This window comes from Rhamphochromis sp. 'chilingali' (genome assembly GCF_963969265.1).
Source record: "Rhamphochromis sp. 'chilingali' genome assembly, chromosome: 10".
Taxonomy (NCBI): domain Eukaryota; kingdom Metazoa; phylum Chordata; class Actinopteri; order Cichliformes; family Cichlidae; genus Rhamphochromis; species Rhamphochromis sp. 'chilingali'.
This window is the reverse complement of record NC_137937.1, coordinates 37,355,363-37,372,282: the sequence shown is the minus strand read 5'-3', so window position 1 is coordinate 37,372,282 and position 16,920 is coordinate 37,355,363. Positions and strand designations below refer to the sequence as shown.

General features: G+C 42.9%; 1 protein-coding gene across 1 annotated transcript in view; it reads left to right on the top strand.

The window, feature by feature from the left end:
- Positions 1-16,920, top strand: part of adamts3 (ADAM metallopeptidase with thrombospondin type 1 motif, 3) — a 149,907-nt gene that overhangs the window by 63,646 nt on the left and 69,341 nt on the right. Inside the window, exons 6-7 of the mRNA XM_080892892.1 lie at positions 9,200-9,283; positions 9,649-9,805. Coding sequence (XP_080749018.1) covers positions 9,200-9,283; positions 9,649-9,805 — 241 coding nt within the window. The remainder of the gene's footprint in view (positions 1-9,199; positions 9,284-9,648; positions 9,806-16,920) is intronic.

Sequence of the window (16,920 nt, the reverse complement as noted above, 5' to 3'; positions counted from 1 at the left end):
CCTGGACATGAATGAGAGCGGGCGGAAACAGATGATGGTAGACTGCAGGGAAACACACAGATGAAGCAGGGTGGAAACACAGACGGACCAGCCACTACAATGACGGCAGACATGACTTAAATACACAGAGAATCACAGGGGAGTTACACACAGGTGGTGGACACAGCTGGGAATAATCAACAAGACGAGACAAAGGTAAAACTGAACACACTCACATGAGACGCAGACCATCACAATAAAACAGGAACAAGCAACCATCACACTAAGACACAAACTCGACATAGAGAGACAGGCAGAAAATGGCACATGGAGCTAGACAAATACTAAGCAGACACAACTGAAGAACAAATCCTAAACACCACAGAAACATGAAACTCAAATAATAAACAACATCATAATCAACACTACAAGAGAACAAGAAAACAATCCCTGATGCAAACTAAAACCAAAACATAATAAAACTCAAACTACTGGGTCCGACGGACCCAGGACCGTGACAAGATGTTTTTATTAAGCCTTTTCTGGCATGAATAGTAAAACTGTGCATTTACACTGGGTGTGCAGTGTCCTTGGATTTAAGGAGCAGAGCATAAACCTCAGTGTCCCTGATCCTGTCAAGATATTCCCATCTCTACATTAAATGCCTCCAAAATCCCTAATAATAATAATAATAATAATAATAATAATAATAATAACCTCAGTTCCTTTTAACTTCCAAAGTACTAAATGCTCTTTTCAGTCTGCCACATGCATCACTCTATCGCTCTGGATCTCTGCAGCGTCTGGCACTGAAGTTTTGAGGTTATTGATGGTGTTTTCCAGTAGAGGTCCCCGCTGGCTTTATCTGGACGCAGCACAGTCTCTGAACGCTGATTACTGTGATTGATCTTCTCTCTCTCTATCTCTTTCTTTCGCTCTTGTCTCCTCGTTTCCCTTTTATATTCCTCTGCTCTTCTTTCTCCCTCCTCTCCTCCTCCTTCTTTCCCCTCCTACACCACCTCTTTTATTCTTCTTCTCCTCTCAGCTCTCTTCTTCCCTCTTCTCCTCACCCCCGTCTCATCTGTGTTCATCATCTTCACTCCCTCTGTTTTCCTTTCTTCCTTCTTCTGTTTCAATACTCTTCTCCTGTCATCTCCCCCTTTTCCCAGTTTCCCTCTCTGGTCTTCCAGTTTTCCTTCTCTTTGATATCTCTTGCTAATCAAGTCAGAGCCCCCTCTTCTTTGTGTTCACCATCCTCCAGAGAATTGGAACTGATTGGACCATTTAATGAGCATGTATGTATGAATTCTGTGGGCATCTTCACAAGCGACTCTTCGAGCAGTCCAATCAACAACAACTTAATTTTCATGGAAAGTTCTGCATATAGACACACACACACACACACACACACACACACACACACACACACACACACACACACACACACACACCCACACACACACACACACACACACCCACACACACACACCAGCACTCAAACTGCATTTAAATTATTTGGTTGTGACCAAGCGATACGTTAGTCCTGAATCTGTTACAGCAAATGAGAGAAGGATAAAGTCTGTTCTTTTATTGTTACATACTTCATCATTAGTGAGACTCCAACAGTAAGTGCAGCAGGCTTACAGAATCAGGCAGCTCTGTTTTGTCTTCAGATTCAGATGTCTGAGTACTCGGTGGAGAAACTGTTGTTGTCAAGCACAGCATTGAGACGGTCATCAGGTTTGCGTAGATCTCAGGTGGGATTTTGGCCCAGTCCTCTTTACAGAAACTCCTTTAAGTTCTCCCCTGTTTGGTAACATGACTCTTTTTATGGCACCGAGGTGACCTCAACGTCCTTCTTTTCACTCCGTCGTCTCTTTGACAGTATGTTTTGCATAATTGTCATGCTGGAAAAGTCATTCTGGTTGAAAAAGGAGGTTCTCAGCCAAGATTTTACCGTACATGACTCCATGCATTGGTCCATCTATGTGGCGAAGTTGTGAATGTGAAGAAAAACAGCTCCAACACATGTTTCCACCTCCATGCTTTACTGTGGGGATGGTGTTGTTTCGGTTGTGTTGGGCTTCATCCAACCACAGCACCATCTTCTTATTCATTGCTATTGATCTTCTCCTCTTACCTCTTTCTCACTCGTTTCCTTTCATCTTCTTTCTTTTGTCTTCATGTCTCCGCTGCTCGTTTCCTCTCAGATTTCTCTCTTCAGTCTCCTCTCCTCTTCTTTGTTTCCATTGCTCTCCTCCTCCTCTTTGCCTGCTGCCAGTATAATCAGCATAAAGCACTGAGGCGATGGTCACCTACTCGATATGTCGGTCGACTTACATATTCAATAGTATGTGGGTTTAAAAAAAAAAAAGACAACCCAGGAACATTAATATGCTGCTGTAAAAATCTAAATTCATCTCGTTTTAGAAATCCAACCAGCTTCTGGCTGCAGTGAGATTCAGCACCTGTGTTGTGTGATAAGGCCCAGCTCACAGTAAGCAAACTGGTTTATCCAGAGTAGTTGGACAGGGATGAGGTCAGGACTCGGTGGGAACTGGTCAAGGTCTTCGACACCAAAATGAGAGAACTGTTTTTTATGGGACTGGTTTTGTACACAGATGCTCAACAGATGCAGTATCATCATCCATGTTGGTAAAAAAAGAGCTCTAAAATATTTTTCTTAACTGTAAATAACGCAAATCAGCATTAGAACAAACACATGGACACGGTCTCTGTGCAGATGTAGAACAGGTGATGTCAAAAAGCAAACTAAAGGTGCATCTATAGATAAAAAAATGGGATATATAATTTTATCTCTATATATAAATAGGTGGGAATGTCCTGTAGTTATGTCTGAAGCATGCGGTTGTCCTTACCTGGAATAGACGAGTAACCTGACCTGTCAAGTGGGTCCTCCACCTTTCACCCACTCCCTGCTGACTTATGCAGGTGCTCTGTGCTGAAGTCTAGTTCAATACGGAGCACCTATAGCATGGCTGTGTAAAAGGAAGAGATGGACATCCTGGTTGTGATGGAAATTGAGTAAGTGAGTGTATGCCAAATGAAATTCGAGAGCGATAAGCAGGACTGTGTGATTATGGCCAAAATTTCATCGCTGTTGTTTTGATCAGTGTTGAGGGAAGGATTTTTCATAAGGTGTTGTTATAGCAGTGTCATGTAAACCAAGCGCTGCTTTCACATCTTCCCATTTCCCACCTTTGCATTGAGCTACATTCCTGTTAATTAACCCTTCTTTGCAGACAAATCAGGTGTTTATTCACTTCATCCAAGTTCATCTCCCAGAAGCAGAAACCTCATTCACTCCCTTCATTGTACCAGCGTGATGAGACTAAAGCGCTACAGCTGTGAGAGCCCTCTCTGTTTCCCCACCACTGCTTTTTCCACTTATAACACATCTTTTGTCTAATGTGTCGAACATTTTTTCTGAAGCCTTGTGTGTTTATTGGACATCTATCTTTAAGTGTGACTGTGTTGGTGAGTTCAGCCCATCTTTGTGATCTGGATGGATGCAGTGATACGCTGGATGTGTCACATTACACTGTTTTTCTTGGCCTGCATGCATTAGTTGTGCTGCAGTTTGTGTTGTGTTTTCAGGCAGACAAACGTGTTCGTCATGTTGCTTTGTGGTGACACAACCCTACAGGATTCTTTGCATATGATTTCTTCAGCTCTTCAGCTTTTGCATTGCTAGACTTTTGATTTTTGTTTTTAATGTAGTGTTGTGCATCCACGTGGTGTGGGCGACAGCCACATACACAAACAGAAACACCATCAGGTGGTGATTTAGGGCTTGAGTCACTCTTGGTGAAGCATGCTTATTCAATATCACTCAATGTTCATTTAATTGCAAGAAGCCAAAAATTATGAACGAGATTAAAATGTGACTAATCGTGCAGCCCCAGTGACAGCATACGATGAGATGAAGTGAGTCCTGCTGCATCTATGTGGAGGAAGCTGTTAGGAAGTCATAGCGCTGGGATGAGTCTTTGAGAGCGAGCAGCTCAGTGTGTTGGATCACATATGGTGTGATTTCAGCTCTCCCTGAAGGAGAGGCTCACAGTGCAGCTACTGCAAGCAAAGCAAAGCTGCTTTGCTAGTAGATACACATTCAGGATCAGCAGCATTTATCTGTCTTCATTTCGAAGCTCCCATCTGTGATGCGGCTCACATTCACCTAGACTGTTATTCATAAAGTCCCAAGGAGTGACAAATGCAAAGGAGCAGCAGGGAGTGGTCCTGCTCGTCCAGCGCTGCATCGCCTCAAGAAGTCGACAAAGCAAAAAGGATGCTCTGGGGACAGTTTAACGTGATGATACGCTGCCGGGAAATGTTTTTCTCCACCTCTTCTGTCCTGAGTGGAGAGCACTGACTTATTGTGTAATGTGGCAGATGAGCTCAGTGAGAAATCACTGGCCCAAAGAAAATGAGGCCCACTGCCTGTGACTTTGGTCCTCATGCTCTGCTAATTGGCACTTCTCATGTAACATGTCAGAGAGAAAGATGGCAAGATGTTGACCTGTTCACTGATTCGATTGGTGCTCACCGTGCAGTCAATCAGTTGGTGACAAAACAACAGCGGTGAAAGCTGCATGATGGGCACGTGCAGAGTTTGTTCAGTAACATGTATGTTCTTTTTCCAGTTGTCATGTTACACGAGAAGTGCTCTGCGAAATTAAGATTACCATCAATATTTTAGAAAAATGTATTTTAATTGCATTTCTCTGGCATAATCCAAACACGTGCAGTTGGTGCAGATAGGTTAACTGGTAACTCTAAACTGCACATAGGGATAGGCTCCACCCCCCCGTGACGCACATAAGGATCACGGGAGGTGGTGAAAATAAATGGTAATTCCAGGAGGTGAAACTCTTTGGTCAGTTTGTATTTGGATAAAGTAGTGAGTGAAATTATTTGTCTGCACCTTGTGTTTGTACCCAAAATCAGACACTCGAGGCAGGAACGGCCGTTTATTTAGGCTGCACGAAAAATACAAACAAAAGGCAGAAGAACAAGGACGAGAACCAACCTGAGAACTGAAATACTAAACACTACGGACGTAGAACCTTAAGCATCGAAAAACCTGAACATGACCCGAAATGAACAGACGACCTCCGTGTGTGGCAGCATGTTACAGCAGCTCTTACTCTTACTTATTTCCCCTTTGTTTTCTCGTAACTTTTAAATTAAGTCTTAGAGATGTCTCTCTTATGTGCAATATTGTGCAATACTGTCCGATGCAACATAGTATGTTATTCTGTTTTATCTCATTCTTTTCTATTGTTTTTCTTAATTTTTGCTGCTTGTAACTTTTTTTCGTGACCCAAATAATTTCCCACAATAAAACCTTACACTACGCTACACTACACTACGCTACACTACACTACACTACGCTACACAGGGTCATTAGAAGAAGCGGAAACAGACGGGAACACAGCTGGGACGAATCAGACATAGTGACACAGGGGAAGCAAAACTAAACCCCCTGAACCTGGGACGAGCGACTGTCAAAATAAAACAGGAAACACACTAAGATGCAGGCTAAGACACGCGGGCTTGACCCAGGGACTGAGGGGAAGAAACTGAGGAAGGGAGACACACACAAAGGACGAGGAGACGGAGACACAGATAAGACTACAGACTCACAGACACGAGAGGAATTTCACATACAGGAAACCATGAACTGGAAATATAAGCAAACTCATTAAAATCTCAAGAACACAATGAACTCAAAATGCTGACAGTTTCCCTGCCATCAAGTTTGTTAGCATCTACTGCAATGAAAGCAGAATTTAGCATTTTAGAGAACACACTTAGTGTATTGACACTGTAGATAAACTTTTAAGTGGTACCTTTTTTCCTCAGGGGGGTCATCACACCAGACTAGTAAAAATGTTTGTCAGGTGTCCTGGTGCTGGGATTAGCGCTAGAGTTCGCTGGCTCGTGATGAATTTGTCCTGTTTGTGAGTCACGTCTTATTTGGGTTTTGTCCCTCTGTTGTGCAGCCAAGCAGTGACAAATCCTTTCTCCTAATTGTGAATTGGGGACCTTCCTTGTGCCAGCAGAATCGAATATTCACGACAGTATGGAAACATGAGCTTAGTCACAACACGTTGACTTCATTCCTGCTGTGAACTCCTGCAGACGTGATTCACTCTCCTGTCCACTTTTTGTTTTCGCCTGGATCCAGACGTGAGAGTCAGACCGGAACAATTTGACAGTTTTGTCTGTGTCAGAATATTTTTGTTGTTTGAAGTGAACTGCTTAAATATGCATGTGGCACCTGTTCAGATGGATTTATTTTAAGTAACTGGACCCAGTGGCTTCCATTGCTCAGTGTGTTTCAGCACACAGCGATCGTTTATATATAGATATTTAGGAAAACTGTGCAAAACGCTTTAATTACTCTCCAATATTGCACCTTCTCCTCGTTTTTCTCCTCCCTGCCTCGATGCCACAGGAGAGGAGGAGATGCTGTGTAGTCGGTACTATGATCATGACACGTTGGTGTTGGTGGTGATGCGGGGCTAATTATATTTACCACAAAACATTCAGTGGTTGTGGAAAATCACCATTCATATTTACACTCACGGCCACTTCGTTAGTTACACCTTGCTAATACTTGCATTTCACCTTCAGTACGTCCTTAATCCTTCATGGCACAGATTCAACAAGGTGCTCAAAACATTCCTCAGAGAATCTGGACGATATTGACGTGCTAGCATCAGCCAGATGCTGCTCCAGATCTGCAGATCCCTCTATCCCATCTCAAAGGTGCCGAAGGTCATCATGTTCAAGATACCAGCTTGAGATAATTTGAGCTTTGTGACGCGGTGCATTACAACCATGTTAGATGGTACATCATAAAGGGATGGACACAGTCAATACTCCATACAGGCCGTGTCCTTTAACAATTCCCAGTTGGGGTCTAAGGGGTCCAAAATATGCTAAGAAAACATCCCTGACATTATATCTAAAGGCCTGAACCATCGATACGCGGCAGAGCGGCTGAATGCTTTCTTGTTGTTTACTCCAAAACTGTGAGCCTACATGTCACAGTAGAAATCAAGACTCATGAAATCGGGCACAATTTTCTAAACCTCTGCTGCCCAGTTTTGGTGAGCCAGCTGTTTCCTGGTCTTTGCTGACAGGAGTGGCCCCTGGTACAGTGCCGTGCTGCTGTAGCCTCTTGATGTGTCGTGCACTCAGAGATGAATGCACAACACATCAAACCACATTATTGTTAATAAGTGGTTTTTGAGTTGCTGTTTCCTTCCTATTAAGCCAAAAACAGCCGGCCCCGTTCGGCCTTGACGTCTGGCATCAATAAAACATTTTCACCCAGAGAGCTGCTGCTCGCTGGATATCTTTTTGTTTTGAACTGCTCCCTATAAACCCAGAGATGTTTTTGTTGGATCAGCAGATCAGCAGTTTCTCAAATACTCAGACCAGCACCAATCATGCCATGTTCAAAGTCACTGAAATCACCTTTCTTCCTCATTCTGATGCTCAGTTTGACCTTCATGTTGTTTCGATCATGTCTACATGCCCAAAGGCACTGAGTTGATGCCGTGTGATTGGCTAATTAGATATTTGGGTAAATAAGCAGTTGAGGACATGTGTAGTGAAGTGGACAGTGAGTGTATGTTTTAGGAGTAAAAAAGACCCACTGTAGGAGGAGAAACGGGCACCTCTGAGTAATATTTACAGTAGATTTCTTGAATAAGGATTCGTTCACATTTTAGACAAATGGATGTATTTTAAATATTGGTGGTAAGTGTCCCTTAAATCTACCCCCATGATCCAATCTTCTTCATTTTCACACATTCGTTCTGGTCACCATCACAACTACGTAAACGGATCTTTTTTGCCATCTACAAATATGTTTGTAGTATCTAGTATACAAGTTTGAAAATGCAGAATGATTCTCATTAATATCAAAAGAATGACCACAGTAATTAAGTGCACAGAGTTGGCTTTGTTCAGCAGAGGAAGTGTGCTTGCTGCTTCCATTCATAGGTGACCGTCACTGGCTCATTCATCTGCCGCTCAGTTTCCAGCCAAATAATAATGTCCGATTAAATGTTTTGCATGTGAACACTGTGGGCTTGACAATCTCACACTTCTCACTATTATGACCCAATCAAAGTGCACGGGACGTCAGAACATCAAAATCCTCCTTCAAAGCAGCAATACATGCATATGGCCCCCAAAGTCAATCGAAACTGGCAATTTGTGTCACGCGTGGCATCATGTCATATATTCAGCATTAAATTAATTGCATAATATGTATGCATAAGTGGGACAGGACTATAATGACTTTAAATTAAAGGAAAATGGGTGGTGGACTGTCACAGTGTCCTCTGCTAACTGTAGCTCTGCAGCTATCAAGCAGTCCTGCAAAGTCTTCATGCATTAATATTGTAAAACGTAACTGTCTTTGCTATTCACGCCTCATGAGGATAAGTGAACATGGATATAATTTAAACAGGAAATGCATTTGTGCATTTTTGATATCTCACACACCTGCAGATACGGAGGAGATGCGATGCCTTTGTCTGAACAAACATGCATGTCTGCAGATGATAATGGTGTTGACTGCTAAAATAGAAAGCTTGTGTGCACAAGTCTCACTTCACTGTTTCATTCAGATTCAAATCGATAGAAAACATTAGTCAGGCTGCCTGTGAGAGTCCTTCACCAGCCTGCTTCACTGACTCATTCGCTTCTCTTTACATTACTTCCGAGGCTGCAGGAAACCAAGACGGGTTGAATACTAAACGACTTTGTCACGTGCTCAGTGCTTGGTTTCTCCGGAGCTCTTTACAGGAAATCATTCCCATGAAGAGTTGAGTTTTTATCTATCTAAATACAGAGACAACATGCATAAGCACATTTCCATATCAAGTCATAATCTCTCTTTTAATGACTAGTAGCGGCTGTGCAGGCTGAAGGCACCATCATATCCAAAGCGTGATGTTTTTGTTTCTTGCAAATATCAAAACTAAGATAACAAGCTGCTCCCTCCTATTGTTCATATTATTCATATTTACCTGGTCTCTTTGATTACAGACGTTCGTGGAGGGAGTCGTGAGGAATAACCTGTTTCACTCTAATGAGTCGGATTTAGAACTGAGATTTACCTTAAATTTCAGATTTCCGATTCCTTAAAAGTGTTGTTTGTCCCCCTGCACCTCAGGTGAATGAGATTTACCATGACGAGTCTCTGGGAGTCCACATCAACGTGGTTCTGGTCAGGATGATTATGCTGGGGTATGCCAAGGTGAGTCCCCGCGTCCTTTTCCGTTGCTTTTTTTTAATTCTTAAACTTCTTTTTGCAGGTGACATTCCCTTTTATGACAGAGGAGTGAAATAGAGATGAAAATGTGTGCAGACTGCAGAGGTCACCTAGTCTAACTCACTTTTACACACAGTGTCAAAACGCACATTTCCATTTGCTCGCTGTAATCAGCAGTGGCACTTAGGTGATTTATGTTCGCCACGACTCCTTCAGCTCGCTATCCTCTCGTTTTCAGCCCAGGGCTTCCACATACTATTCCTGCTTCACAGTCTGAGTAATTACAGGCTGCTGCCAGAGTACCAACATGTTCATTTGCATCTGCATTTCTCTCTCCTTTTTCCTCTCAGTCCATCAGCCTCATTGAGAGAGGCAACCCATCGCGGAGCCTGGAGAACGTGTGCCGCTGGGCCTTTGTGCAGCAGAAAGGCGATCCCGATCACGCCGAACACCATGACCACGCAATTTTCCTCACTCGCCAAGGCTTCGGCCCCACAGGGATGCAGGGTAAGGCCCCGGAGGGAGATTACCCGTCACGATACACACCAGTCAGCTTTCTGTGTTGCAAAATGTGCAACTTGTCAGTGAGAGCAGAAAAAAAAGTTTTGAAGCGTTCGTTCTGCAAATTCAACATTTAGGAAACACGTCTTACGTGTGAATTCACTCCAGATTCTCTCTGATTACATTTTAAATGCAACTATAAAAAATGTTTGTGCCCCAGTTGCTTGAGTTAAATTGACTGAAATGATTCACAAAGAGGCACCAAGAAGAGAAAACAATGAAAAGCCTCGTTATTACTGCTATGACGCACAGAAAGGGTGGACTCTCCCTTTGTGCTACTTTTTTGGCACTTTTACTCTTGTTGCTGAGGCTGATTTGAAAGACTGGGGGGGGGAAGCAATTTCCAGTGTCTGCCAGATATCGACTTCTCCTCCCTCCTTTTATTTTCTCTATAGCAGCCAAACTTCAGCAGTGAAAGCAGCCAAATGCCCAAAGTCAGCACTATTAAAAGCCTCCACTTGCTGTATTCTTCGTTTATTTGCTACAGAAGCTGCAGCAGACGTTTTATTTGCAAGTGAATGCAACGGCAGAGACATTTGGTCTGCGCTTGATTATGGAAATGTGTTATAGATTCATATGTAAGGACGGCTCTCTTTAATGGTTTCACTGATTCTGTCAGTCAGGTGCTGATCACAGCACACTGCATGCTCAGGTTAGATGCTCTGTTTCGTCCTTCTGCATCCTGATGTGCTCCCATCTTTACTGTCCGTGTATTTTGCTTTTCGTATTCGTTTGTACGCTGTTATGTCAGGCTGCTGATTTAGCAGCTGTTTCTTGGTCAGGACATGCTCACAAAAGACATTTTAAATCTCAACACTTTCCTGGTCGAACAAAGTTAAATCTATTTGCACCTTTTATGGTGCTGGAAGAAAGGCTGGTGCCAATCCAGCTTTCCAGTTGTAGGGAGAGACGGCGTTGTTAGGCGAGTGGAGGCGATCTTAGTGCTGTTAGGTCTTGGAGTAGGTCTTTGAGGATGAGCTGCAGGAGGCGTGTCACGGGAAGTCCATCGATACATCGATGTGGAGCCGATGGTAGCGAAGCTTTGCAGGTTAAAATTCCACATATCTAAGTAGAATAGAAGTGAATTAAATATACACTTGCTACACTAGGCTACAAATCACACATGAAATTATTATTTTTCATCTTTTCAGACTATTTTTTCACTAGCTTTGCATTTGACTAGAGTCCGTGTCAGTACTGGTGCATGAGGCGATACCTGCACCCAGAGGCTGCACAGGTCGTCCAAAGGGAGCAAAGAGTGAGAGCTCGTGCTGTTAACAGCAGGCGGTCTCTGTTGGTGCAGGCGGTCCGATCAGGCCTCCCCGACTCGATTGTTGCTGTTTATTTGAGTTCTTCTCTCTGTAGCAGGAAGCTGTGAGATTCATTCATCTGGGATCTAACAGGAATTTATGAGCAAAATAAGCGAATATATTCTCTGGTGGGGTTTGGCAGTTTCACCTTTGGTGCACAGTTTTTACTTTGCTCAGCTTAGCCCTGGGCCATGACAGTGCATGTTTTTGCATTTGACACCTCAAATGAGGGCAAGACTGGAGTGCAACATATCAGACACACTGTGAGTGAATATTTCCAATAGACACGGCACAACCACAGGATGAACCTGCCCTGTATAGTGTGGGACCTGTTTAGGTCTCCTGCAGGGTCGGGTCCCTTTTAAAGCTTAATATGCTGCTGCTCCCTGTCTGTAGCCCACTCTGTGGATAACGACCCTGTTAGTGGGTTTAAGTCCATGTTTCTCCATCCATCAAAGCTCAGATCTGATGTTTTCTTTCCAGTACTGAGGGCGCTGGTGTGGGTGGGTGAAGAACTGTGACTACTGCTGGATAATTCCAGACCTGATGGTGTCCAATTACACTCCCAGTCTCGTGGGCTCATCTGTTCACACAGGATGTGTTTGTCTTGTTCGCCATATTCTCTGTCGGTCTTCTTTGTGAGCAGCATTCTCCTCCTGGAATAGCAGGAAGCTTAGATTCACCTTACGGGTGTGATGATTTACGTCTTTGGAGCTGGAGTTCAGCAGCAGTGCATCTTTTCTGGGCTTCTGTTTGGAAGCTGTTGAGAGGTATTAAAATCCAGTCCTCGTGCAAACTTTTGGCCACTTAGCTTGAATATTTCTGTCCAATTTTTCAGTGAATACTTTGAAAACAATTAATTTCCCTCATGTTCTGTTTGGTCAGTTGTCTTTTTCTTTGCATTGAGTTCTTCAGCACAAAAGACCAGCAGCCAAAAACGGATCACTTGCGATGTTTGTGGTTACTGCACTGACTCGGAGCATCAACACTGTCAGCTTTAAGCCGTTCTCTGGTTGGTCTTTCTTTGCTGTTCTGAGTTATTTCAGTTATTCATGCTCCGTTAGTTCTTTAACATCAGATCAGATTGATGACTGAATGAACTACTCCCTTCGAGTGGATCTGTAACCTTTTCACATTCATTTAATTAACATATTAGTCTCACTCACAAGACAGATTACTCAAAGGTTTTTAACTAAAAGTTTTCTCAGGTCCTTCTAAACCTAAGCTTTACTGGCTCACCTCTGGGAGCCTGAACGTTACCGTACAAGCTTCAGCATTCAGAGCCCTGAAACCTTAACCCCGACTCTGATCTCTCTGTGGGCTTCCTCTGAAAACAAGAGACACACAGTTATAATAAAGTCACTTGGAAAGATGGAAACAGCCGATCTGGACTCTCGGTGAAGGCTAAATAGTTTGTATAAATGTTATAAATCACTTCCCCCACTTTTGCAATAAATCTCAGGTGAGATGTGGGTTAATGTTGTTTTCCCCAAATGGGTGACTGAATGAGGGTAACATTTAAACAATTCTTGGGAGAAATGAAACAGAAGGAAACGTATAGAAAAGTTAATTATGAAATATAGTTGCAAGTGAAATAAAACAAACCTCCCTGCAGCCTGAGTGCTGCACAGATGAAGCAGCACTTCAGGATTTACCAGTCCTCCCAGCATTTGGACTCCGGCAATTACCAGGTAGAAGTGGCTGCAACCAGTCGTCTGCTGCTTTCACACAACAGCACACACACATGCCTCTTTTTCTCCGGCATAAAGTAGAGAGAGTGTCAAAATACAGAAAGTCAGTGTGATGTAGTCGAGCTCAAGGTGTGAGGACTCCACTTAGAGTGCGAAGCAATCTCCATCCTGAGCTGGAAGTGGAATTTCAGTTTAATTGGATCTGAGTTATCCTTCAGTCCATTACAGCCCAAAATCAGAGATGTGAGTCGAGCTACATGGACACAATCTGTAAGAGCCTCACTCATCTGAGCAGGATTATTGTGTGTGCTGATTGTGCCACAGCTTCGATGATACTGGGTTTGTTGTTGTGTAGAAGAATTCATTAACTCTAAGCCTCGTGGCTATACTTGCTATCAAGACAGGAGAACATTAACTGGTATGGTTGGTGACGTAAGCCCCGCCCTCTCTTCAACGATGGTCGCTGACAGTGGATGTAGATGGCTTCTTTCACCCCGCTTTGAAACCATCTGTCCAAAATGTGAGCGGTGGCATTCACAGACATGTGACCTCTGTTACTAGTCCATGCCAGTACTTGTCATGGAGCTTAGGTTGGAGTCACTTCTGTGATTATCACGAAGTTCACCCGGACGTATCAAATGCATGAACGCCAGTGTTGTGCAGATGAAAGAAGGCAGTTCCAAAGACGTGTCTTATGTACAAAATGCACATTTCATTTTTCCTTACAGACCGATGTATTTGACAAACACTCGGAGATTCTTTCTTAATGGTCAGCATGAACAGAAATAATGAGCAGTCAAAGGTTTAAGAACGTCAGGAGAAAAGTGTTTGTTTATTTCTGAGCTTGATTTCTGATAAAACGCTGATCCCTCTCTATCCTCCTCACCGTATTTGTAATCCAGAGATTTCAGTTCAGCACTCGGGGGACCTGCAGCCATGGAAATGCCCGCGATGTCTGATTAAATAAAAACAAAGTGAGAGGAGTAATCGACAAAGCTGCTCTGGGTTCTGATTTAGATTTGATTTATATGCACAAAAAGAGAGGCCATTCTTAGAAAACAGCTTTGAGGGTCCACTTGACTTTAAGTGTTCATCAGGGGCAAAACAAAACAACAACAGCAGTTATTATTATTATTGTTTGAGTGCTAGCGCACACCCTGCCTCGGTGGCTCTGCTTGCATGCGTGCTCTCATTAAGTTTACCATGTTTGCTCACTCGCTCTTTCACAAGGAACAACTATGCTTCATGAGTTATTGCATTATTAATGCACCAACACTAATGAACAGCACATGATACAAACCCTAGCTGCTATCCTGTAGGACATGTTGCTAATGAATGTTCGCTGTCCTTTAGTTTGTCGCTGTAATAAAGCAATAAGTGGATGATGATGATGAAGGTCTACGCAATATTATTGTTGCCAGCGTGTTGAGGTTACCTGTGGTTAATGGCCTTGAAATGGTCCCGGACTGCTGGGAGTTCACCGACTTTCTAACGCGCTCATCTAAACCGTGACAGCTGGGCGAACGAGGAAGTGCTGGAACATTCACTCGGCCTATAAATCCTCTGCGGACTAAAGTGCACCACTACAATTCCCAAGGTAATCCCACCCTTGGGAAGGCATAACAGATGAAGAGTCAACTGTGCTGATCTGAAGTGGCAGAGAGAGAGAGAGAGAGAGAGAGAGAGAGAGAGAGAGAGAGAGAGAGAGAGTGTGAGTGTGTGTGTGTGTGTGTGTGTGTCTCCCTCTTGGTACCACTGTTAAGAGTTAAACAAACAGCATGGGGAAATCCATCAGTCCGCAGGCAGGAATCTGATTTCGATTTGGAACCTAGTGTCGTAATGATCAGTGGGTACGTTTTAGCTTTCGGGCAGACCATCATATGTTCCAGCTGCACATTTGGGCCAAAATCTATATTTCCTAATGTCATTTCTTTCTTTGCGTGCGAGGTTCACTTCCTGTAAATCAGTACTTGCAGTTTGGCTCCAAACAAAGTTCATGTCCTTCATGATGTTGCAGCTAAACTGGATGTGTAGACATTAAAACAATAAAAATAAGTAGAATATTTATTCTATTTTTGGCCCTGCTGGTCCTTCTCACTGCTGCTGCCTGTGGCTCCAGTTATTAGCAGTGACCATGTGATGTCAGTGCTTATAGCAGGAAGTCATGGAAAAGCAGCGATAATCGCCATTAATTATCCCCTAAGTCCCCTGCTGTCACTGTGCTGCTGTGTGTAATGTGTATTGTCTTTTGGCAGCAGTGGCAACTAGGGGTGCAACGATACACAAAATTCACGGTTCGGTTCGATACTTTGGTGTCACGGTTCGATATTTTTTCGATACAAAAAAATGTTCATGCATTTTTAATTTGTCATTTATTAAAATTATAAATATATATTTTAACTCAAAAGTACAGTTTTTAAATTTAACCCTAACCCTTGTGCGTGTTTTTTATTTTGACAGCGAATGCGCACCTGCGGACCACTTATGTGCAGCCCTGGTTATTTAGCTCGTCATATTGCAGCCACAGAAATTCTTTTGTCCATGAAACCATAAAGCTGCACTTTCTTTTTGCCTTATAGTCTGATTTGTCATAACTTCTCCGTTTTGTGGTAAGCTTTTATTTGGCTGTCACTTCTTCACCCTGACCTGTCTTATTTGGCTCAGCAGAACTGAAATGCTTTTACACACGCACTCACATAAGCTCAGCGATTCTCTGCGCGATCAACCTCTCACATGTTTAAGCTGCGGGAGATTTCACTTGTCATGTTTGCATAGTAAGCTAACGATTAATAAGACCATGTCAGAGGAATTGGTGCACAAATTATCATCACTCACAGATCAGTGCTGTCGCTCTCTATACACAGTTCGCACGATTGCAAAGTGAAAGCAAAAAAACAAGCGCAAATTCAAACGTGATTTCAATATGTCACATATTGGCAGTGGCTCACCGATGCCAATGACATAATTACCCAGCTACATTTCTGAAAGAATGCAAAAGCATTGACATATATTTTCCCTTCCTACAATAGCCCGACAGGCAGGGCAGAGAGAGATTTTGGTAGCCCGACTGAAAAAATCGCTAGCTCCGGGATGTCGGGCTAGCGATATTGCGAGCCCTGTATCTAGGGTTGCCAACTCCCTGAAAAATAAATAAGGGACACCTCGTGGCCAGGGCCGGGCAACCCAGTTGTCTTCACCCTTCCCAGTGTGGTAGCTCTTTTTGTGTGTGTGAAATTATTTTATAACCATTTGACTTGAACTTGATTTAAGCAGATGCATATTCTTTGTGATATGACCATATGGGAAACAAATGATCATTTAGCCATTTATTTTTAGCTCACAATGACAACATTAACACAGTAAAACAGGTCTCTTTCTTAAACAGAAGCCTGTCATGCTTAACTTTTGAGAATATAAGTAAATCTTTCTTTAAAAGAACTCTGTCCTGCTTAACTTAAAATTATATAAATTAATAGAAAGCAATAGAACGAAAAATATTCTTGTAACTGTGCACATATAGTGCATTTAGTACATTTGGCTTCAGCTGAGGTATTATTTCAGCTTTTCTAAAGCTAATCAGCTGCTCCTGTTTGTAAACCCACTTGTTCCCATGATTACGCATCATAACTCATCATCATTATTCATCTATGTATTACTTTTATGTATTAGTCATCTATTTGTTGTAATCATCTATCCTTGCAGTTGTTTATTACACAAAATAAATTATATTATCACACTTCTGGCCACATAGCGCTGATATTCACTGCACATGCCCATATTAACCTTAACCAGAGGGTTTAAAAAACAAACCAGTGTTTACATACCATATCTGCTTCTGCCGTGGCCTGGCGGACAAAAAATTGGTAAAGGGTTCCCCGAGCTTTCACGCCCCTCATGTTCTTCATGTGCCCACCACTAGAAGCATGCCTATGGAAAAAGTGCGCCAGCACACAGTGCAGTGCGCTTTATAGGTGTTATCGTGCACTTTTCCAGCCAGGTGTTTTCCTTTTCCCAGTCCTCCCTGTACTTTTGCAGCCTTTTTTTTCTTTCTCTGAGGGGA